This window comes from Strigops habroptila, chromosome 16 (genome assembly GCF_004027225.2).
Source record: "Strigops habroptila isolate Jane chromosome 16, bStrHab1.2.pri, whole genome shotgun sequence".
Classification (NCBI taxonomy): domain Eukaryota; kingdom Metazoa; phylum Chordata; class Aves; order Psittaciformes; family Psittacidae; genus Strigops; species Strigops habroptila.
Genome location: NC_044292.2, coordinates 199003 through 224133, shown reverse-complemented (window position 1 = coordinate 224133; position 25131 = coordinate 199003). Strand labels below are relative to the sequence as shown.

The 25131-nt window shown below is 41.9% G+C and overlaps 1 protein-coding gene across 4 annotated transcripts in view; it reads left to right on the top strand.

The window, feature by feature from the left end:
• The window catches only part of DHRS3 (dehydrogenase/reductase 3), a 45110-nt gene extending 23848 nt beyond the window's left edge, over positions 1-21262 (top strand). For 2 of the 4 annotated variants that reach the window (XM_032920339.1, XM_032920338.1), the window contains 5 exons: positions 11255-11398; positions 11684-11803; positions 12338-12576; positions 13617-13742; positions 14919-17449. In XM_032920339.1, coding sequence (XP_032776230.1) covers positions 11312-11398; positions 11684-11803; positions 12338-12576; positions 13617-13742; positions 14919-15003 — 657 coding nt within the window. In that variant the 5' untranslated portion in view covers positions 11255-11311 and the 3' untranslated portion in view covers positions 15004-17449. Of the gene's footprint in view, positions 1-8123; positions 8179-11254; positions 11399-11683; positions 11804-12337; positions 12577-13616; positions 13743-14918 lie in introns of those variants that run through there. The other 2 variants (XM_030508241.1, XM_030508240.1) reach the window with 2 other exon arrangements.
• The last annotated feature ends 3869 nt before the right edge of the window (positions 21263-25131 follow it).

The following is a 25131-nucleotide window of genomic DNA, read 5'->3' as shown; positions in this document are numbered from 1 at the left end:
ATATAAAGCAGAAATTATTAGAGAGATCTTTTTAGCTGGGCCGAGACCCTGTTCTTCAAAGTATTATGTCAACATGCTGAAAAGGCAAACAAGTCAGACCCAGGCACTGCCAGATCCATTGGCTGATAACACTGACGCCAGCAGAAAAGGGTCAAATCCATGTTGTTTGACCTTTATCCCAGTGGAGATTAAACTGATTCTAATTAATAGACTTGGGAATAGATGGCTACCTTGGCAGAGTTTGTAACCAATCTAAATTATTCATCCTATTATCTTAGGCATAAACTGTGCATAATTACAGAAGGATTCTGTGGACAGGCACCCTTATGCTGCCACCTTCTTAGTTACAAGTTATTGAATACAGTGCCACAGAGCTTGTTTTGGGTAACATGGGGGTTTCTGTTGTCTAACACTGCCAGAGCAAACGTGACAGTGCTCCACTTACAGCAATAAAATAGTGTTTGAAAGCACAAATTCAGCTCTGCTGAAATCAGTTATGCTTTATGTATGTGACTCTGAGATACAGCTGGCTCTCACTATGAAATCAGTGGCAGTTGGACCTCTGAGTACACTTAAACAACATACAATTATACATCGTGTGAGGTGGTGTAAAAATGATGCCCTGGGTTATGATTATCCTGCAGTATGACATATTTTTAGCCATATTTTTAGGTTAGAATCAGTCTATATAAGGTATAAAGGTGGGGTGGCAGTTGTATGACCTGGATAATATATTTCATCCCTTATGTAGATGAAGCAGCCATTTAAAATAGGTGCAAATGGAGTTCAGGCTTGTCTGCTCATTCAGCCAGCGTTCCTCCTCTTGGTCAGCGCAGATACCAGGTTCCACCAGTTACATCAACAGGTAGTGTTTGTCTTTTAGATGCATCCTTTTTCCCACTGAGTCCTGGGCTGAAACTGTGAACTGAATGTACGTGAGTGCTGACTTGTATCAGGTGCAAACTTCAGACACTGAACAAAACCTCATTTCAGTGTTTCTTAGAAGCTTCACTGAACAGCAAATGCTTCCTGCATAGGTAGGCCTACATTAAGAAGTCAGGAGTTACCACTCAACAAAAGCATGGTATTTTAAGTAGTTATAATTGGTTTTTTGTTCCATTTGCCCTGTGAATCACACCCAAGTTACATTTTCAAGATTTTCTTCATATCTGAGGAGTGGACAGACTTGCACCACTTTTCCTGAAAGCAGGAATTGTTAGACAATAGTTTAACTGGACCTTAAGGAAAACCTCAAACGCACTAGACTTAAAATAACAATGGGAGTGGATGTTGTAAGGACACCGCACAGTTCACCTTTAAGTGCCCTTAGAAAGAATGGATCAACAATAACAGTGGACAATCACAAATTTTCAATGTGAAAATTAAATTAGTGTTTGTCTCAGGTCTGTCATTTTAATCACTTTGCTAGTAGTAAACAGAGACAACTTGTCTCCCTGATCAGCACATTCACTGGGCGAGACTTGGCTGTGGCATGTTGGAGAGAGGATAGGAAATACTGATGTCTGCTTCTAGCAGCTTGGTTTTATGTTGACTACAAACTCGAATTCCCTGAGCCCTACCTCTTAAAAAAACCCCTTACTATAGAGGACAAAACCCAGCTTACTGCCTTAAAGAGCTCGTGCTTCCAAGTAGAATATTAAAGACATCCAGCTGGTACAAGTGCTTCTTTCCCAAAGTGGTAATAGAACAGGGCTGGCTCCAACCACAGCGAGCTATCAGAAATGATGTAAGAACATTTCCAAGACTCTTGGGAAACTGAGCCCTGTCTCAGTGAACAGAGCTGTTTGATTTGGGGTTCTGAGATATGCTGGTTGTGTAGTGTTGCAGAGTGTTCTTTGTGTTGCTTGCTATTTGATTTTAATCCAGGCCCCTTGGAGACAATTGTCTATGTTGTGTTTAGATTCGAATGTGTGCTTTATGGAAGGGAGAGGTTTGCCTCTTCAAAAGCAGAACATTCAGCCATCAAAGGGGTTTTTCAGGGTTTCATTTCCCTAGATGATGATATGCAACTGGTGCAGTTTACTCTGTGACACCTTTTCTGCTGTGAGGACGTGTATGTGTGTGCATGCGTGTGTGTATGTGTGTGGGAAGTGTGTGCGCATAGTGATCTGGCACCTTGTATCTCCTTTACAGCCCCAAGTTCATCAGCGGGTCAGCCAGCTCCTCGTGACATCAGTGCACTTGTTTACTGCTCTCACAGAGGAAGTGCTGTGCTGGTGGCTTTGGCCACTGTCATCATCTTGTTTTAGCCCAGCAGCTCTGCAAACCAGAGAGCTCAAAAAGTGTCTTACTCCTTCTGTAAAGTCATTTTTAGTTTCTTTTCCTGACTGCCTTAAAAGGGAAAATAATGGATTGAGAATTCTTAACCATTGAAATTCTATTACAAGAACAGGATTTTGTCATTGAAATTGTTTGTACAACCCAATAATCAGAACGCTGGTTGTGGATTGAAAAAAGATCTATGTCAAAGGGAGTCAGTGTAATGAGGATGAACTGTGCTGCAATACATGAAGTCAGAATGGCTGCTCTAGCCACTAGAATCAGTAAAACCAGTTACAACACTTTTGGATCTAGGCTACTAAGTGCAGTTTCAACCATGACAGTTTGATACGGATTTCCCACTGACTGCTGTCAGTCAGCACCCCTGCAAATCATGTCAGTTAGGTCATCTGGGTCTGTCTTTCTGCGTACCCATAAATATCTTCCAGTGGAAAAAAAGATTGTTCTACAGTGAATGCGAGTCAACCCAAACTAGGCCTGATTTTTAGGGCTCAATTTCACACACTTCATTGAAGTAGTTTACAGATCCCCACTGCTTTGCAGTCTCCTGGTAAGTAGAAAACCCTCATAGCATTGAACTGTGCTTGTTACTGACTTTGAACACATCAAGGAATTACTGTGCCTCAATATTGTATTACGGCCTCCTCAGCTAAATCCTAGGTATTGACCAGGCTACATTATATATTGTACTGGACAGTAAAGCTTATCTCATGTTCTGTTGTACCTGAATTAATTTTATGTTCATGTTGAAGTGAATTAACTTCATTGTGCATTGCAGTGGCCTAAAAATCACATATGTGATACAGTCACATCCAAAGGATGGTAACTTCTAGGGAGTTGTCACTTATTAATATGCTGCAGCTTGGTTTGTGATTGCCTGGCCAGTTTAAATAATATCATTGCAGCAGAATGTGATTAGAGTTGCTTTCATCATTTCTGGGTAAAAGCAATGGTGAGAACTGTTGTTTCTACATGTAGATATCATTGTATTTAACTACAGCTGTGCTGGTTTATGTGCTTTACAAGCAGGGTAGCTACTTCATCTTAACAGCATATTGGCAAAACTGGTATAGTAAGTGAAAGACCCTTATCACCCTGCTGTACCCCTTGGGGATGCAAGCTCTGGGAACTTGCAGTCCTCTCATCCCCATCCTCCTCGTTTGAGTTATTAGGCTGAGAGAGTTAAATGTGTGCTGAAAACTGTCATTTGTACAACAGATGAATAGATTTTAGAAATTCTGCCCTGTTGCATAGCAACAGCCACCATTAAAAAATAACATTTAGAAAGGTACATAAAAATACATGAAACCGGTAAGCATTTAAATATTGCTTTCTTCTAAGCGGTATCCTTCCTTTCTTTGGCTAAAATACTTATAAGAAAAGCTCCTTTTGACAGCTTTTAGATGATTTTTAGATGACAGCAGTTCTCTTTTTCTGGAGGCAAAGACAGGAGGGTGTAGGGGAGCGTGTCTGGAGCTGTTGCTAGTGTTCGGTTTATGTACGAATTTAATGTGGGCTATTTTAACTCCTAATACTTCTCCAGTAGCCTCGTGGGAGAAATTATTTTTTCAGTCAAGAGCTGCATCATATTATGCACGTGGATGATCTGGAGCATATTTTAGACCTTCCTGGAGGGCAGTTTATAATGACAGCATTAGAAATGTTATTCATCCTTTGGTTTCCATGTCTGTTTTTGTTACAAGCCTTCTTCCAGTTTAATAAATTGAAACACTTCCCCTAGTCTTCCTTTTCTGTGATGTTACTGCAAGAGCTGGGGCTGTCTGGCTGCCTAGGTCTTCCTCAGGCTTATAAACATTCTTTGTGGCTTTCCTCATTCCTCATAGCTTCTAATACATTTCCCATTCTGGATTAAAGCTGCCAATTTCGGACTGGGAACCCAGCACCGCTAATCCTGCTGTAGGCTGCCCAGGGCTCTGGCCCCAGGAGTCTCAGTGATGTCTTCAAGGAGGTGATGCAGTGGCCACTCCAGTTAAAAACAATCAGTGCTTCAAGATTAGGCCCTTGTTACAGAATTCATCTCAGAAATATAAAGGCAAACTCTAACAATCCAGTTCTATTGGCACCCCTTTGGTAGCTCTTTAATTCTTATTTTCCATAAAGTTATGTTAGGTCTGATTTTTCCTTTTGGTTAGTTAAGAAGTAGCAGTTTTCAGTTCACCGTTGGCTGAACCAGGCAATTTTCACCCACTCAGGTGATGGAAATAACACTGTGTTGGATCTGCGTTTTTAATTTCACACATCCCTTTACCTCTAACATTACCCTGTAATCTAAATTTCTGATTGTTTTTAGCTCTACAAAAGCAAACACTCTTACAGTTCAGCATCAACATAACTTTCTGTCCTAGTAAATGTTTAACTGTATTACATGAACGTTTAACTTGCCCTGTGTTAAGAACCAGTTACCCTGAGAGGTGTATGCAGTAAGTAAAAATAATAACAGAGGGTTTTGGAAGGAAAATGTGCAAACCTTCTGCTGTGTTTGAAATGTGCAAACCTTCTGTCCTGTTGGACCATGGCATTTCTGCCTCAGAGATCCAGTTATTTCTGTTTTTTCCCCTTTGAAATGTTATTTACTGGCTTTCTATCCCTTCATCCTGTCTGCTGTGCTCACAGTACAAAAGCCCTTTCTGCACCTGCATATTTACCCTCCCCACAATTTCCTGAGATCTCCGTGGACGTTTTCATATGGAAGTGGATTATTTGGATGGCATGCCAAGCAAACAGAGGTGGCTGCACACTAGTTATTTTTACAGGGTGGAGTATTATATTTCTCTTGGTAGGTATCTACAAAGCCTTACCTCAAATACACCGGTTGAAAAACCTTACCCCTCTCCCCATCCCCCAGATAAGGCACTTCTTTCTGCTTTGCAGCCAGAGGATTTTATGGCTGGGTGTTTCTTTGTGTGCTCTGGTTCCCTGGAGCAGACGCCGGTTCCAACACGTGCTGTGGCAGACATTCACCATTAAAAATCTGTCGGTTTTTTCCCCACAAAAGCTTCCAGGACCTTTTGCAGGGTGACAGCTTGCGGCCACTTGGTGCTTTGGTTGGAACGTGCACTCCGTTTGACCCTGTCCCAGCGTTAATAGGATTGTAAAGGCTGACTCCTGCGTGACCTCTTCTTGCAAACAACCCCTCACCCTGCCCCTTCCTCAACTGCTCTGCACAACAGAGCTGGGAAGTGTTGCTGCTGAGGCAGGCTGGAGTCGCAGTTCATGTTGCAGACGAAAGCAATTGGAAAAACCACTGGAAAAAAGTCAGCATGGGGCCACCTGTCCTTAAATAGTCCTGACTGTGAGAACAGTAGGCATTTGTTCACTTCTTTAGAGGGAGCTGGTCTTAAATGCCTCTATGCAGACAGCAAATTACACATTTTCTTTCCAAGGAAGGTCTCTGTTGAATAGCAGGCAGGTGTTCACATACTTCTCTGATTTTTAGGTGCTGTTTTGTTTCCTTCAGAGGAAGGAAGGGGTGACTGGGCTACAAATGGAACTGACTGTGGTTTAGGTGAATAATGTTAATCCCATTGAGTGCTAAATCAACATATAAAGTAATAAAAGGTCTGACTCTAGACTAAAGGAATTGGAATTCACGCTTTTACTCACCTTCTGAAGTGTCTTTACACCTACCTTTTAATCTCATTACTGTATATTAACAGTAATTTTTTTTAACACTTCTCTCTTAAAAACTACTCCTGGCCTTAACTCAAAGCAGTTTATAATGAAGTCTGTGTTTTGTGTTTACCATGGTGACAGGATTAAATTTAAATTCAATTATTATAGTCTAATGTCTTTACAGCTTCTAAATACTAACCTAGAAAAGCTTGTGGGTAGAACAGGTTTACTCTCTTGATTCCCCCAGGCCTACCTGTAAACTCTTATACCTGTCCCTTGCAGCTTTGATATGCACTTTCCACTGTGGGAATTGGGAAGATTTTGCCACCAGCCTGCTTTGTTTGCTTACTTTTAAGTAAGTTTCGCTAAGGGGCTCGGTTAAGGATTTTGACCTACTTCAGGCATCCCCAGGTTCTTTTCTCCTTTCCGAAGCGAAGGCTGGTGTTTCACACTGGAGGGCCACACCTTTCACTCTTCCAGTCATCTCTCTTCAGGCCTCTCCCATGCCCAGCTCCTGACAGAACTTGCCTGGCTTTGCCCTGGGGGCAATAGAGGGGAAGGGGTGGAGGAGAAAACCCTCATGCCGTTGACAGGCAAAACACATGAATGCTTCTGAGGCTTTTCTCATCGTGTGCAAAACCCTGCCAGGATTATGGGATACACTGGAGTGCATTTCTTCAGAGGACCAACTGGGAGTTAGTACCACCAGGCTTTGTAAATACATGGGGTAAGACTGACATACTTCAGTGGATTATCTCCACTTAGTACTTCCTAAAAGCATGCAGGAGCTTTCTGGGTGCAGAAAGGCGCTCTCTGTATGAACAAAGGTGGCTATGCAATTCCAGGTACCAGCTCAAACAGAGCAACTTTTGTTTCACTGGACTAGGAAGGAGGTTGAAAGGGGGAATGAAATGTGTTGACCTACCAACTACTTATCTCAGCTGATCCGTGGGTAGGAGTTGTGGTTGATTTGTGGTGGTAGCAATACCAAGAGCAGGCAGGAAGGGCACTGCCATGTCTCTCTGCAACACATTCATCTTTCAGTGTCTCCAAATTGATGCAGAGATTTGCTTCATGAATCATAAAACTGCAGAAGCTTTTGGAATGGAAGTTTTATCTGCTAATCACAACACACGCTGTTGTGTTGGAAAAGACTAAGAGTGAACAAGTCCATACTAAAATACAACCCAGATAATCTAAGGGGAGTGTCAAGAAATGGCACATGTTCAGTCTCAGACATGCTTTTGTTGTGGGACACCTGTCCAATACTGGTGTAGTTCACTGGAGGGATACATTCTAAGCACACAGGGTTTGCTGAAGATACAGTGCCAAATCAATTGACGATGTAAAAGGGCAACATTCCTTTGCTGCTGTTCACGAATTGTGCTAGCAATAAAATCAGACCAAACAAGTTAAGTAGCCTTGTAAATGATGTAAAATTAGCTCTAACCTCATCTCCGGCACCAATAATATACTTAAAGACTCTGGAAGCATAGATCACGTGTGTATATTGTGGTTGATAGTAGCTTCAATCTAGACCTGTTTATATAAATTAGTGGCTTTATCTGATTTTGTGGCCAGTCAAAAGCATAACTCTTATATTACGGTGCAAATCAGGATTTAAACCTGCAATCAGGGTTGGGGTTTTTGGCCAGGAGCCAGTGCAGGCCTCTCTCAGAAAGCCTTCCCTTAGTGCAACAGCAGCTAAAACCTTCCTTTTGACTCCCCTCCGACCTCAGGGCATGTCTCATTAGCAGATTAAGTCCAGAGTTAAACGACTCCTCCAGGAGCACAGGATGCAGCTTCTAGGGAGCCTGCCACTCCAGCTGAAATGATTTTCCTAAAGCCAGATAAGGAGCTCTGCGACTTGCCAGAGGGGAGAAGATCTAGAGATAAGGTTTGTTTTGCAAAACTTCGCTCATGAATAAATCCTGGGAAAATCTGCACTAAGCTGTGATGTCACAGTCCTTGCCTACTTTCAAGTTAATGAAGAGGAGGGCGTGCTCAGTTCCTCTGTCACCATAAATCTCTGCTTTCCTACGCCCAGCAGTAGGAAGATGCCTGCGCTGCTGCTGCCCTGCTCTCATTGCAGCCCGAGCACAAGAGATTGCTGTAACATTCCACCTGCCTCCCTGGCTGCCAACCACCCGGGTCACCCAGGGGTAACCGGCGGGCAGGGAGCCTCCAGGAGCTGCCGCGGGGATTAAACCACCTCCTCGGGCTCCTGCCCTCTGCAATTTTCTGGTCAGTAACTCTCTGAAAGGAGAGCGTGTCTAGTGTGGTAGGGAGGGGCTGGCAGGACAGGATGACGAGAGGTGAAGGGGGAGAAGAAATGGGAGCTGGATTCTTTCCAGGACGGAAAACTGTCCAAGAACTTATCCGAAACACAAATTAAATATTCCTCTATCCACCATTAAATTAACCGTGAATGGGTGGCTGTGCAACATCCTGACAGGCTATGTAATGAGGAACACCGTGTCTCTTTTCTCCTTTATTCCTCTGCATTTTCCTCTGTCCCAAGCAGGCATTTCTGTGTCTGTAAGAGTCATTCTCTCCAGGCCGAAGTGAGCAGAAGGGTTTGTTCAGGAGCATTGGAAACATGCACGATTATCCCTGACTCTTCAGTTTAGTGAGAATGTTACAAATAACCCAACCTTATGAGTTCCAAGTCATAAGCAGCAACTCATCTAATTGCAGATTTTGCAGAAGGAGGTGAATTCAGAAGAGCAGGGGACTGATGAGGAGGTTTGTAGGAAATCTCAGGCCATAATAGTGGACCTAGGACAACCTTGGTGAAATGGCTGCAAGCAAAAGGAGACAAGTATTGCCTACACAGGAACACTGAGCCAAAGCCCTCTGTGAAGACAGAGCTCAGGAGCAACAGAAGCCTCAACTAGGAAGCTAATGCAGCAACTAAAAGTCTTGCCTCTCTGTAAGATGTGATATCCTCAGAGGCCAGAGGGAAGCCCTTGCCAATTTAATTTGGCCAGATGTCAGAGAGAAATTGAAAGTCTTATATGTCTTGTAGGAACAGTCAAGCTTGAATTTGGACCAAAAGCAGGTTGTATTGAGTTCTGAGTTTTATCCATCTGTAAAAAGTAGCAGCAGTGACGGCAGGAAAACTCACTTCCCACCTTGTCGTTGGGGAACTTTTCCTTCTCACAGAAGGCCTTTTATTAACTGCTTTTCTCTTACGCGGGCTGAAGCCTTCACCTGAGTGTGAACAGTATCAAGGACACAAACTTCCCATGGAAAAAGAATCAGTGCTGAAGTTAATGCTGTCAGCAGGAGAACCAGCAAATTCTGTCTTCCCCAGATGGCCCAGATTTTAATGGGGTCATTCACAAGACTTACCTGGAGGATATTAAAGGTCCCAAAGTAACTGTTGGGGCATAAAAAATGTTATGTCCAAGAGTTGCATCACAGACAGATGTTCCTTTGACAGGTTGTCCTTTGCTTAATGATTCTTCCATGTATCTTTCCTGACATTCGGTGCATCAGTGGCAGCTCTTGGGAATAGGAGGCTGTGTGGATGTTTGAAACAGATTAAAGTGAAGAGTGAGGGATCTACTTTTCATTTTGCAATAGCAGTGGGAAACCTGGAGTGCTGGGTTTGCGAGGTCTGTTTCTTGCCTCACTCCCCTTGTCATAAAATCATAGAAGCATAGGATGGTTTGGGTTGGAAAGGACCTTAAGATCATCCAGTTCCAACTCCCTGCCATGGGCAGGGACGCCTCCCACAAGACCGTGTCACCCAAGACTCTGTCCAGCCTGGCCTTGTCTGCCACATTAATTCTCTTTCTCTTCTTCTCCTGCCTTTCATCACTCTTCAACTTGTCAGTTCATTTTTTAGTGTCTTATTTGACTGGTCCAGTCCTAAGAGGTTGAAGTTCACCCTGTTGCAAACTCAGAGTGGGCATCAGACTTGATGCTTACGGTTGACATCTTGTAATGGTTTTTTTCTTCCCTTTTCAACAGAGTTGTAGGTTGTGAAAGAGAGAGCAAGTATGTGTGTGCTTGTAGCTGAATGGTATTTTGTCAATATTTCCTTAAAGGTTGTGAAATTTCTCACATGTTCTTGGTTTCCTGTCAAGTCTGCAGAGTAGGCATAAGAATTATCCCCCAGTCTAGCTCTGAGTTCAGCAGTGAGTAAATAGCCATTGGTTTTACAAGCTCTGTGCAGATGTCAAAGCCTGATAGCTAAGGGTGATCTGCTGAGGCTTTCGAGGACAGGCCAATACACAAGCTCCATTTTTGGCCCGATGCTTTTCTGCAGTTTTGAAGGTTTTTAATAGGTTTTTCCTTGAAAATTACTTCACCTGAGATAAGATTTCCCATGAAGTGGCTCTGGCATATTTATACATGCTCTGAAGTTCCTAGTTAACCAACTCATTAGCCCTTTGGTGATTTTGAGACTATAACTGTATCAGTCCGTGTGTGTTTATGTTCACAGATGTGGCAATGACTTATAAATGGGATTAACTATAAATTTAACTCATTTAGCAAATGGTTGGGGACCCAGGTAAGTAACCTTAAAAAAATAGAAAAGAAGGTTATATACGAGGAAAAAATGTTTTGGTTGAATCTTTTCATCTGTAGACGAATGTTTGAAAGTGCTGGAAGCACCAAATGTTTTGTTTCTATGGATATTCAGAATTGTTCTTTGTACAAGCAGTATTGTATGATCTTCCCTGTGTTAAATGGGAGTGGCGAGTGGGATCTTGCATATATTAGTTGCAAAATAAATTCATGCTGGCAATTTCTGACTTCAGATGTCTGTATTAGGATGAACCTCTTGTTTGAACTGCAGTTAGGACACCAGCCTGCAAACAGCACTGCAAACAGTTACAGATGATATGCTGAAAAAACATGTTTTACTGCAGAGCAGATGCTATCTCCAAATGTAGAACAAGAAGCAGATAACATACCAGATATACAGGAGGGTCTGGGATTTTAGAAGAAATTTATCTGTATGTGTGTATAGCAAAAGTAGGGATAGACTTGAAATTCCATGATACAGAAAATTTGCCAAGTGCTTCATAGATTTGTCATCTTAGGCTAAAGATGTGGCATTTTGTGTTGCTTGTAAAGAACCTGGAAATAGTGTATCAGCAAGAGGATACAGCTACCTTCAGGATACACAAGTCCCATCTCCATGTAACAGAAAATCATTGTTAGTTCTAAATGAAACAATGCAAAGGGCTGGCAGTAAAAACACAACAAAGATATCCATCAAATTGTTGAAGTTAGGAAGCATGTTTTAATTATTTTAGATTTGAAGCAGAAGCAGTTTGACTCTAACAAAAGTTTCTTGCTGCAGATCATCCTGTGGGGTCGAACTGAGAAATGCCTGAAGGAGACCACAGAGGAAATCAGGATGATGGGGACAGAATGCCATTATTTCGTCTGTGATGTAGGAAATCGAGAGGAGGTCTATCGGCAGGCCAAAGCTGTGCGGGAAAAGGTTAGTTTCTGTGTAGAAACACCGTTTGTGGGCAGCACTGAGTAATGACTCCGATAAGGAAAAAAATATATTGGCAAATTGGGAAAAAAAGAGGGGTGACCATCAGATTGTATTGTACAGAGTTCAGCTACCTGTTCTAAGTGATCACAAGCCATGTAAACAAGAATGTTGAAAGCTATGGAAATAATAACATATTTAGGTAATAATAGATACTCAGATCTAGTGATGACTGCTGATTCACGAGGAGAGGTATTAGTCGTAACAAGGAATTTGGGGTTTTTGCAGGTGGGTGATATCACTATCCTGGTGAACAATGCTGCTGTGGTCCATGGGAAGAGTCTGATGGACAGCGATGATGATGCACTGCTCAAATCACAACATATAAACACCCTGGGGCAGTTCTGGGTAAGAGGAGCTCTTGTATCACATGCGTTCGGAATTGGAAGTGAGAGTGACAGGAGCCAGCAAAAACTTGGCTGTTACTAGGTCTTTCTAAACAATGCTTGGTGAAGTGAGTCTGATGTGAAAAGGAGACAGAAAAAACAATGTGAGGGGCAAAGGCCAGGGGAAAAAAAGTCTAAAAATTTGATTTTTCCCAGTAGTAACACGGTATTTGATGCTCTTGTATCCCCATTCTGTGATTTCCAGTAAAACATTTGATTTCTTTTGAGAAAGCCTGAGCTCACAGAGGAGAGTGCTCTGTACAGAGATGTGTGTGGAATATCAGAGGAGAGAGATTTTGGTTTGTTTCTACACAAACTGTGCATTTAGAATCTCCAAGAATTGCAAAGCAACAAGGTCCTTTCCCACTCCTTTCCTAGCACAGTGAACAGCACAGTTTGTTGTCTCTCTGTCACCTTATTTTTTTCAGTAACTGTTGTTTTTGTTGTATCTCTGCTGAACAAACCTTTTTCTTTTTTTAACTCTGTTGTTCTTCAGACCACCAAAGCATTCCTGCCAAGGATGCTGGAGTTGCAGAAAGGACACATTGTTTGCCTGAACTCTGTCCTGGCCTTGTCAGCCATCCCTGGTGCCATTGACTATTGCACCTCCAAAGCCTCATCCTTTGCCTTTATGGAGAGCCTGACCTTAGGGCTGCTCGACTGCCCTGGAGTGAATGCCACAACAGTCCTGCCCTTCCACACCAGCACAGAGATGTTTCAGGGCATGAGAATCAGGTCAGTCCAGGGGAACTAGAATAAAGCATCTCATTTTAAATGAGTCATCAGAATACACTCCTAATTAATGCTTCATTCAGTTAAGAGAATTTGATGTCTCATTTGGCTGCCTGGGAACACAGGGTCACTCTAGGCCAGCAGGGACTCATCAGACTGGTTCCCTCGGTTGCTGGCATATTCACACAGCCTGCCTTACCGAGTAGGACATTCGCTTCTGTATAGAAAGCTGAAAGCTATTTTCCCTGAGTGTATTTAGGCCATATGCAGTCACCACAGAGGGAGGGGAGGTAATCTGAAGGCTGAGGTCATTTAAGAGGAGCAGTCTATAAATTACTTGAGAATTAACAGTACAAATTCCTTCTTTATTCATTGAAATACTTAATTATTTTCCACTGAAAAGAATGACAGCCACTTACTGAAGTAAAGCTGTCAGTACCTCCTTTCAACCTCTATCTAAGAGAATAAGCTAAATTCAAAGACTACAAGCTGACCAAATTAATCTTTTACAATGGACAGAGTAACTTATTAATATAGTTAAGTGCTAGTGCTCTCTTAGACAAGAAAATCTGCAATGTCAAGCTATTGCTAGAGCTGGGAAAAGCCTTCTCTTTGGTATTAAAAGCAATGGGAGACAATATTTGCCTTTCACCTGTCAAGAATTTGAATCAAGCAAAAAGCAATAGAGAGGAAGAAGAAAAACACCAACACTGAAATGACAGCATTTTGGGATTAGTCTGCATGCAGTTTAAGAAAATCCCTGAATCAAGGTTCTGAGCACACTCTGCCACTTCTCCCTGAAGGCACCAACATGTACATTCATAACATTTAGCTAACCCAGCAGTACTGGTTGGAACTGGGCTTTCTGCTTCCAGCATTCTGGCTGGAACTGGAACTTTCTGCTTCTTCCAGCCTGCTTTGGGGCATGTCTGAATGCCAGTAACCAGCGATAGCTTAGTGAGTAACAGGACTTGGACAGTGATATCTTAAAGCAGGAGGTTGGTTAACAAATAATTATTTTATTTTTTACTTTATTTACTCAGGTTCCCTAATCTTTTTCCTCCTCTCAAGCCAGAGACAGTGGCTAGGAGGACAGTAGAAGCAGTTCAGATGAATCAAGCCTTCCTGCTCCTTCCGTGGACAATGCATGTTCTTGTCATCCTAAAGAGGTAAATATTTCCTTTGCCCAGCAATAGCCTCACCAGTTTGGCAAGACTGGCAACAGTCCCTCTGTGTCTGTCAAACAATTTGGCTGTAACCCCGTATCCAGGATCAGATTTGTCCATCCCTTCCCAAGAAAGACATAGAAGCAAAAACTTCCTGAGATTCTCTTCATAGATGTTTTCCCTGGATATGACCACTTTATGAAACCAGTTTCACTCCCCAAATTTGGATTCCTGAGGTCCAAACTGGTATTTGTATCTAGGAAATTTCTTAACAATTAACATATGCATGGAGCTGATTTGGATTTAGTAAGCCACTCTTTGGGCTCCAGGCTGTGTTGTGAAGGATTTCTGTGCAACAGGGTATGTACACCACAGCTGTATTTGCTTGTGCTAAAGCAATGAAACTATTAAAAAAAGTATTTTTGTGTATGATTAGGACAGGAATTCTAAAATCCCTAAGGAAAGAAATTCATAACTTCATATCCTGAAACAACTGAAGAGAAAGGACATTTAAAATTGTGTTTCCATGAGAGTTTCCATTAAAGCCTTTGGAAAACCTGCTTCAGTCAGGCACTGAAACGAGGTCATGAAATTCGTGGAAAATAGTTACAATACTTCATTGCAAACAAGAAAAATAATTCACAATAAATGCTTTGCTCTGGGATACTCTCAAAAGTTCCCAGAAGTTCTACAGACTGAAAAAGGGCCGTTCTCCTTCTCCTGTAATGTAAAAATTAATAATTCATTTTCTATTACAGTAGCTGTCAGGAATCAGACCTATGTCCATACCTTATGATAAGGAGGCCACATGCCTAGCACAAACAGATGGCAAGTTAACCAGAGCACTCAGGTTATATCTGTGTGTTTCAGAGTACAAGATTCTGCACAGTAGTTGGGAGGAATAAAACATGATGGTATCTTCCAAGTTACAGTTTTTGTAGACCTTTTTGGATAAATATTTCTGTAGAGAAAGAGCAACTTGATAGAACTTTCTCCGTTTAGACCTACTCACAGCAGGATACTGACACGTTTTGTCTGTGCACCCTCAGTGGCTGATTTTGAGAATATGTATGCTTAAGTATGTGTGTACATAAATGCATATTTACACATCCTCTTACTAGAAGAGACTAAGAGGTTTGTTTGTCTGGTCTGCTTATTTTCTTTCTGGTTCTCCTGCAGCATTCTCCCTCAGGCAGCACTTGAAGAAATCCACAAGTTTTCTGGGAGCTACACCTGCATGAACACTTTCAAAGGACGAACATAGACTTGGTGGTGCAAGGACTGTTCTTCTGTGGAACCAGCACAAGCATGAAAATCCTGACAAGGCTGTGAATCAGCAGTCTTGGCTTTCAGCCTGTTCATGTGACTTGCGCTGCTCTGAGGCAACACATTTCTTGCAGGTCATATCCATAGTAACATGACCTTTGCACAGGATTGAATGACTAGACTATGGACCCTTGGAAAGAAAAACAAAAAGTGTGAAATGTTTATATGATGGTTAATTCTTTAGAGTTCAATTGTTAAATCTACTTATAGTTTTAAGATGTAATTTTTGTTCCTAAAGTGTCTGTAGGCTGTCTCAGCACATTACACCCCATGCATTCTTTCTCCCCTCTTCAGAGGAACTGCAATTGCAAACTGCTTCTGGTTTCATTTCAGCTTTTTGAATGAGGAACTGAAAAAATACTTTGAAGAACTAAAAGTTATAGACATTTAATGGAAGCTTCCTTCCCTTCCTTCACTTTACATCCCTTGATGAAGCTGTTCCCAAGTCACACCAGGGAAGGAACAAACTGTGGGGCAATGTTTTCTTTGGTAAGGGCCACCCAGGACTTCTGTCTGGAAGGACTGTGCTGGGCTCAGGAAAGCTGTCTTCCTTCACCTGAGAAGGCTGGAGGGGAATGCTCAGTCAAAAGAACAGACAGTTTGAATAGTGGAAGATTCTTTCTGTCACTGAACTCATCTATGAAATTTAATTGTCTTTCTGAATATCTTTGTTCATTTATGATAAAATACATATATATTTTCAGCTTTAATCCCAGATTGCCACACATGTAGGCAGCATCACACTGGGGAGGAACTAAATCTGGAACTAAAACTAGAGCCTGCTTATACAAACATACATTCACTGACATAATCCATGCAGAAGAAAATCCATTGTTTGAGTCTGCACAGTGAAGTAAGTGGAATAATGCTCTAAAAACGAAAGAGACAGTACTTTAGTCCTTATGAAATGTGAAGTTTGGAAGCACAGTTAGCAAAGACCTGATTAAATGCACATTGAATTCAGCTGGGACTATACCCATTGTTTGTTAGGGGCATTGAATCAGGCACTGTTCAGCCAGAAGTGATAAATACTGCTTGGACTGAAATGCCAGAAGCAGCTAGACATTATTTATTTTTGTAGTGATACATTCTCTTTGACAGCCTAGTAAGAGCAACACTGCATTCCTATGCCAGATGCAGTGTGCAGCACTAGGCACAGTAACGTAGCTGGAACACTACTAAAAGAGGAATTAATATAATTGCAATACAAGCCCAACTGGAGAACACCTGAATGAAGTGCCTCAAGGAAGGCCACCTGGTTAAAGTAAAGGAGTGAATTTAGGGCTCCTGAGTTGAATTTCAAGCTTTTCTGTAAATGTCCTGTGTAACCTGAGGCAAACTGCATAATTTCAAACCTGACCTGCAAAGCAGATATTTCTAGTGTTCAAATGGAACATGCTCTAGAAAGGAAAAGTAGTATTTCTTCATAAAGCAAGAGCTTCTGTACAAAAGTTTAGAAGAGGAAAACCCTCATATGCCTAAATATATCATTTCCTTTGAGAGACCTGATTTACAGCAGAAAAGCTGTGAGCTGTATTTGAAATACTCTTTCGGTCTGCCATGTAGAATGGAGACCAGTGATTTAGGTGCAATGATGTGAATGTTAAAAACCAGTAGCTATGTATCTTCTTGAGCAGTTCGAGAGGAAGACAGCACCCGAGGTGCCACTGATACAAGCCCCTCTGCATGTGGGGGTGTTCTGAGGAGCTCTCCTGGCTGGGTCAGTGCTTCCTTTCCAAGTGCAGAACATACAAGCTGTAGCACTGTGCCAGCTTTGGAAACGTTTCTTACAATGGAGTTTTGTTTTGAATTCCTAAATGTTTGAGGCTCTCTGGAGAGGATGAAAAGCAACTTTGATCTCTGTGATTTTGACACCTACCCTTATAGATGCTTTCAGCTTTGTTATTTGTCAATTTTTGAGAAGAAACCCAGTTCATTGAAAACACAAGTGCAATGAGGGGAGAACCCTTCCAGGATCTGCCAGGCATAACACTGAAGGTACCATATTTATCACAAGGCACTTGGGAAGGGATGATCAGACATACCTACCCTTATGCACTCTGATCCTTTCTGGTTTCTCATTAATCAATCACAGGCATGCCAGACTTGTGGATGCAAGAGCAAACAGAATTGGTGAAAGAGGGCACAGTCCTCCTTGAATTAAACCTTTATGCTGAGATTCTATTATTTGATAACATCCTAATACAAAAGGGAGGTAAAAGCTGATACACACATTGAAATTAAGTCCCCAGTCATCCCCAAATCCTCAGATGAATCTGCTCTTTTCCTGTGCTGCATAAAAGATGTTCCCTATCATCAGAGGTTGTCTTACATACCAAGCGCTGTTGATTTCTTTCTAATGAATATAAACAAGTCAGAACATAGCTGAGACTCTCATCATCTCACTCTTCTCATGCACACACACACACAAACTTCCCTCTCTCTTTCCCTCAGGGTCTCTGAGCGGACAGCAGGTCAAATAGCAGTCACAGTGGGGGAGAGGTATGCAGCAAACAGAAAATAATGAGGAAAACATTGATTTTGCTTTTCAGATAGTAAGGAAGAGTTGGGTAAGTGAGTTTCTTCTCTTGTGAATGTTGCAAGATAGAATGCTCTTCATCTAGTGAGCTACTTGCAAATTTGGATGCATACATTTGAAGACTTGTTTTTTATAGAAGGGCTCCTCTGGAATGCCTGCTGAGGTCTACTGTCCCCTTCACATAAGGTTAGTATTGGGTAATCTCAAAGTGCTGCAAATGTCCACAAGCTTTGTTGAAGCCTAAGGCCTTCTCAGAGGAATTTCCGCCTCTTGACTTACTTAAATTTTGGTTTTCCCTGCTCTCTCCACTGCCTCCTGCTTTCCACTGCACTAGTTTTTTCCCCTTCTGTTTTCCTGTGTCATCACTGCACTTCTCCGGGCCACCATCTTGAAGCCAGATGTCATACAGAGAGTGTGGAGTAAATTGAAATCTGGGTATGTATTTATTATCCTGCTGGAGGAATCTAGGTGAAGCTGTAGGAACAGGTCACGGAAGTTTCGTATGAAATTAGTTTTACTTGCTCCAATCTATAAAGAAATAGAAGACCTGTTACCATCACTTTTATACAGGAGATTGCTGCTGGTTTAAGATTTGAACTATAGAGAAATGTTCGCTGTTTTGGGACATACGTTCTCCTGACATAAAAAGACCCTGTTTTAATGGGAGGATTTTTCAGTTCCAGGTGCTTTCAGAGGCTGGTGTTCATACAAAGTATTTTGCAAAATCAGCAAGGCAGGGCAGGGAGAGGAGGCGTCCTGTGTAAGTAAATCTGATTCCTCATGTTCCATATGTAACTTTGTATTTTGGTTTTGCTGAGGAAAAGACAAAAATCATGTTCCCTCATGCACCCTTGGTGAACTTTAAAAGGCTCTTCCCGCCATAACCCTGCTGATGGCTTGGTTTTAGCAGGATGAAGAAAAGGAGTGAGCTCTGAAGGTGGTTACTTCACAGAAAGTGCCTGGGCAAGTGATTCTGATATTCGCAAAGAGGAACTTGTTGTACTTTCACATAAGGTGATAATGAGTGTAGGTGGGTATGATCCCATCTTGTCTCACAAGCCTTTCCCTGAACACTCCCACCTTCAGATATTAACAGATAGTGTTGCACTTGCCAAAATCTCATAAAAACCCAGTCACAGACTCAGCACAGGCAGAGCATAAATGGGTGCATTTATATTGAAGAGAATACATCTGTTTGTAGCAGATATTAATTTGGCCTCGTGCTTTTCCTCGAGCTGAACTGCAACTGTTAGGAATACAGGGTGACCTTGGGTCATCTATTTTGGTTTTATTTCTTCATGTAGCTTTAATAAACTTAATCTGGGTGACAGCCACTTTTTTGACAGCAACTTGTTCATAAGTTTGGGTGTAAAGCAAGATTATGTCAAATGTAATCTTGCATTTTCACCAACCAACCAACCACCCCGAGAGTCAGAATACTCTGCGCTGTCTTTGTATCTCTTACCTCCCTGGTGCTAAGATCCTCCAACCTGTTATTGCTTCTCAGCCTACTAGAGTTTGGAGACTGAGCAAAACCTGTCAGCCACAAGCAGCAGTTACATTCTCTAGTGAACAGAATCCTCTTTGCTAAAGGAGGATTTGAGATGTGAATAGTGACAGATTTAGGAGTGCTGAGGCTTTCTGGCTCTCTCACAGATTTCAGCCACTAACTTGGAGGTGACATGAAGAAAAGCAGAACTTCATCTTCTCCCTGCTAGTTATTCTCCTTTACCCAGTGTTTCCTACAGGAAGCTGGCAATTCGCTCACTTTTCTGACTGATAAACTGCCCCTCTTCCCACCCTCTAGTCTACTAAAATCACCTCAGTACCTTTCTTCAATCCCTTCAGGGACTGGCAGCTTCAACAGAAACAACCCTTCCTGTATTCTTGAGGAGAGTCAGATCATCAAGGTAATGTGCGAGGGAGAAGACCAGGCTTTGCTTTGATGGGTTTGAGCTACCCCAGCCTGTAGACTATTTATGGAAGACACAGGATGACCTGAATGCTGCCGGTACCATGGCAGGTAGTGAGTTCCCCCTGCTCCTGTCATCTTTCCTTGAAACATAACTCCCTCTTTTGCTTCTGTAACAGATGCCTCCAATGCTTTAGCAGAAACAAACTGTGTGGACTGGGTACAACTGAAAACCACAGACCTCTGAGGAGACCATTTGTATCTTCACACCCTTGGGGACACAGAGTCCAAACTTAATAGTTCCTTATGCTCACCTTTGCTATGGGCATTGTGACACCCTAATGCAGAAAAAAACCCCCGAGGCAAATGTATATGCTGATTTTGTGCATAAATCTAGAAAACAGTTCCTCAAATGAGGGAAGAAAGTACTCCAGTTTGAGCCGAGCATGAGTAAGTATATAAGAAAATAAAATAGAGGATAGATGCAATTCTAGGGGGAGTGCAGTGGCCTTAAACAGACAGTAGTGAGACACCACCTCGTATTCTTGAAGTTAGCTAATAGTAGAGGCATGTGATTTCCATCCAAAGTCTATAAAAGTGGCACGTTGTTACTCTTCATTCTTATGGGTCACCATGCCCTAAAAAGCAGTTCATTAACTTTGTAGCCAGTTACTGTTTGCTCTCTCTTGCATCATCCATTGTGACCAGGTATTAGAAGAACCTGTGGTTCTCTGGCTTCTGTTAGTAATCATCCTGACCAAGTGCTCCCAAGTAGATGTGGTTCAGTTTCCTGCTTTTCTCTTATTCAAAAGCATTTTTTTAATTCAAATTTTATTTAGCTGAAAGAGTTGCCTCTGTGTTGTACAGGCTTTTCACAGACAGGCATCCTAGGCATGAGTTTTCCCTGTCTATATTAATCAAATGATAATGAAAAGAATACAGAAGTGAAAAGTTGTTGTTTGACGTCTTACCCAAGCATCCTCATTCCCAAAGCCATGTGGAATTAATGGAGGGAAATACTGTTGGAATATCAGTGCCTTAAATCTGGACATGTCAGAAGCCTTCTGGCTTCTGCATGAAAGTGACCCTGGCTTCTAAAATTGACTTTGTACAGGTGTTCTGAGGCAGTTTGCTACTGAGACTGGTTACCTGAGCAAGCCACTATTACAGTGCACTGGTACAGAGGAAGAGGGCATGGAAAACTGCAATACATAGAAGCACTGAACAAATGGATTTAAACGTGGTCCCACGAGATGCTTTTGAAAAATCCAGGTTAAAGAATGAGATGACACATGATAGCCAGTACAGAACCAAGTACTGCAGTGAGGTCAGGCACTTAAGGGTGTCAGAGTAGCCTACGTGACTCCCAGAAATCCTGCCTTAGATTTGAACCCTGACTAGTTCCTTCCCTTAAACCACTATGTGCAAACACTGGGCATAGTGAATATGTTAACCAAAATGCTGCTTCATCTTCCTTTTCCACATTAGGCTTCTACTTTGGGCATTGCTCTTGATTTGATGAGTGTTCCCAGGTACTGCTCTGCCATGTTACACTGTTAACATTAGCTGTAAGAAAAGGAGGTAATTCATTGCAATCTATTCCAGACAAGTCAACTGTTTGTGCCTTTGTGCAGAGGAAGGACTACAATAAATGAAGGGGTTTCTGGAATATTTAGCTACATGAAAAATGCTGTCATATGAAATCAAGATTTATAATAAAAAGGGTTCATCTCAGAAGAACATAAACAGAAGATGGAAATGGTCATAATGGAAACCAAGTGATAGTGGAACACGCAGTTCCTCTTCCTTGAGCCTGCTGGGAATGCCGATTTCATGCAGACATGCCATAGTGAAGTCAGTTCCCTCACATGGTCATTACACCCCCTGCAACTCTGCCTGTTACGAGTAAGAGCAGAGGTGACAAGTCTGTGCTCTCTCAACTGTTCAATATAGCAAAATAATTGCTTATTAAAAAAAAAAAAAATCCATCCGAGAACAAAGCAATTCTTCAGTTCAGTCTCAGCCTTAGAGAATGGAGAAGGCTCGCTCAGATACCAGAAAGAGAAGGTACAGCAGCTCTTAGCTGATTCCTTGAGGTCTTAGGCCACATTTTCCCTATGGGAAACAATAAATAACATGGGAAGAATATGACAGACTCAAATCAGCAACAGGATTAAACAGAATCACAATTCAGTTTGTGAGCTATTCCTTTGCTTTCTTTTCCCCACCAACAAAACACCCTGTGATCTCTTCTGGATTCCCACTAGGGCTGCAAACTCATGGAGAATACTTGTAGAGCTGGGCAACAGTTTGTTACTATTCTAAGGGCTGTGCAAAGGCAGTAGAGAGACACCAGCAAGCAATAGTGCATGTGCTTTGGCAGCTGAATAGTCTGTAACTTTCAGTATTCTAATATTCTTGAATATTCAGTATTAGTGATCTGACGTGTTTCCCAACTGTCTGCTATTGCAAAAATCCCTCCTTCACCCAAAATAACTATTATAATACCTTTGAACCCTAAAACATTCAGCTTCTCTGTTGTCCTGTTGGCGTAGCTGAGGTTTAACAGTGTGAGGTTTACACTTTGGAGTGTAACATCAAATGAAATACAGCCTTGAATTTCTTCGAGGGATCTTGATGCTGACACAGACAAGTAATGAAAAAAAGAAGTGTCGATGTCCTGCAGCAAAAGTTGCTGCATATGTCAAAACCCAAAGAAGTAAAGTACCAACAACTGTGTTTAAACATTCAATAGACTGCTCAGCTTCCATCGTTACAGGGTTACAGCACTGAGCCTTCTGACCTCCCTTTGATTGGTTTAAACGTAGAGTCGATGCATCTTCATTCCAGTATTAAAACCAGATGTCCTGATACACATCCCCTCTGTTCAAACAAATTATAATTATAGAATTTTAAGTTTTCTCATGTTAAAGCTATAATTTGTTTTTAATTCAGGCAGTTACTCCTCACAGCTCTCAATCCCTACATCAATTAATAAAATAATCTTAATTCTTTCAAACTCTTAAGCCCAGTATTCAGGAGCACTGAGGCTTTCTGGCTGGAGATGTCACGTTTCCTACGATGCAATCTCGTAGGTAGTGTTACAATCTTCAGTATTTCCCTTTAAAACCTCTTAATATTGTCAGTCAGGTTTGCCAATGGCTCCTCACAGCATATAACAGAGGAAGTTATATTCTTTCTTCTTCAGTGAACTGAGTTCTTGTAAACGAACTCCCAGAGAAGACCTTCTTTTGAATGAGCCACAGGAGCCATGCTGAGTTTATTTTAGCTGGGTTTATATTAGGTCTGATTTTTGCTGTTTCCTTCATTTTTCAGCATTTTGGCTGTCTCTTCCAGTTGTTCCTGTTGGGGAGGACTGTGTTACGAGAGTTTCTGAGCCAGAAAGCTGTGCATGCAGGTTGTTCACCCCTGTGCCTTCCCTCCAAGCAGTCTCTCACTTGTGTGTGCTGGTGTTCACACCTTCTCATGCATTAATACTGCAAACTGCCCTAAGAATCTTTGAGATTAGCTTCCTTTAAAGCATGAAGTGTACCAAAATCCCAGCAAGCCAACCTAACAAGTTGAGAACTGCACATTCTTTTTAACACCTACAGGATTTGAGTTTGAACTGGGAAGGACTGTTAGTGGCTGCCCAGAACATCACTTTATAGTTAAAACGAGAATCATGAGCTATAAGTCAAGCCATGAAAGCAGGAAAGTTTGCTGAAATGGGCAGTATATGCATGAAAAGTCCAGAGAGTGCAAATGGTAGGTGTAGGTGCAACATCCTTGCTTTCTGCAACAAGGAATCAAACTGTAGATCTATTGGCATTTATAGATCAGTACTCAAATAGAAAATAAAGACACATGAACCTTTTCCATCTGTCTGAATAATTGAAGTGCAAGCCCTGTATTTCCATTACCCAGGGTAAGCACTGCTGTTGGATTCCTTCTGATAATTTACCATTCAGGAATATGAAAATAGATTGTTCTGATGATACCTAAAAGTGTCCTTTTGCAGTATGAAGTATGGATCATCTCGGATATGCTTTAAGGCTGTATGGGCCACTTCTGCTCTTGTGATCATTTCAGCTAGCATTACTGTTTGCAATGGAAATTCTTGCTGTAAAATTAACCTGTTTTCTTTCAGTGGATTATTTTTAAATAGACTTCTTTCAAATTTTCATTTATCAAATATTTATATGCTTAACAGTTCTCAACCAGTGATTTCCTTGCAAGCTATTCACCGTAAGTACTGCTTTGAGCGCTTGCCATTCATTAATGTGTAGTGTTCCTGTGGAACTGGCCATCCACATCCCATGGTGGCTTTGCTTTCCCCAGGCTGGACGCCCTCCAATCCCACAGAAAGCTTTCTAGGGGCTCCAGTATGTCTGGGGATGACTGTGAGATGGCTTCTGGCAACAAAATTAATGCAAATGCATACTTGAATGCATTCTCATGACATATTCCAATCTTGTGATCAAAAATGTGCTTACAGATATTTTAAAGGGAAAAACCTAACTTGGGATACTGTCAAAAGTGCATTTGCTTTTACTTCCACAGTTTAGCTTTGTTTCTTTCGCTGGATTCATGTCTCTCAGCCTGAGATCATCAGGGAATGATGTGCTGATCCTGCAAATAGTTAATTAACATAAAAGTGACCTCCTGACATCAGGGCATGGCATATTTTCATATGAGGGGTATGGCATTATGATTCCTTGGTATTTGTTTTGCTGCATACTCCCCCCTAGTTCATTTAAGAAAATAAACCCACAACTGTTATAAATCTGCCACTTCAATCTGGAAAGTGAGCAAATGTAGAAAAGCAGCAGTCTGAGTGCACTGAGAACACAGGTGAAGAAGGTTGTGCTTGCTGCAGAGAATAACTTCATTCACCTGATGTTCATATTCTCCCTCTTCACTCTGATTTCAGGGTATAGATTTGAAACCCATCTCTCCAAACCTCAAGGACAGTATCTTGACAGACACCTTTGCTAATCTTGCCCTTCCCAGAGCATTTCCATTGTACTCCATTCAGACGGCAAGGGTGAAACAGAAAATTATGCAGTCTTGCGGTGTCACAGAATGAGACAACACACGCTTGTACTGATGGTACAACCCTTAGGGTCACCCTAAAGCCTTTGCATGACAGCAGTCTGCATAGGAAGCTCCCAGCCTATGGATCAGAGGCAAGTGCTGCCACTGCCAAGGGGTCCGACAAGCACCACAAAATTAGGTATTTGCCCATGAACTGTTGCTTACGTTGCCCTGCATACACAAACCCCAGTGACAAACTTGTAATGGGGTTTTCACACTCGTACTTAGCTTAGATTACAGCTTCCCCTCATTGCAACATTTCCATGCCTTAAACCAAGCCACACTGGACAAGCCAGCCCTGTTCTCCCGAGGTGGGTCTGGGGAAGGTATCTGCTGTGCTAAATGGGCTCAGGGAAGTGAAGGCTCCAAGGATTTAATCACAAAGTTTGCTCGGGGGCACCAGTGATGGTTTTTTTTTTTCCCTTGGAACTTTTAGCAAATGCTGCCTTTGTTTGCGTTTTTCCGTGGTATGTGTTTACTGTTCATTTGCGCTGCACATGCTGTCAGAAATCAAGCCA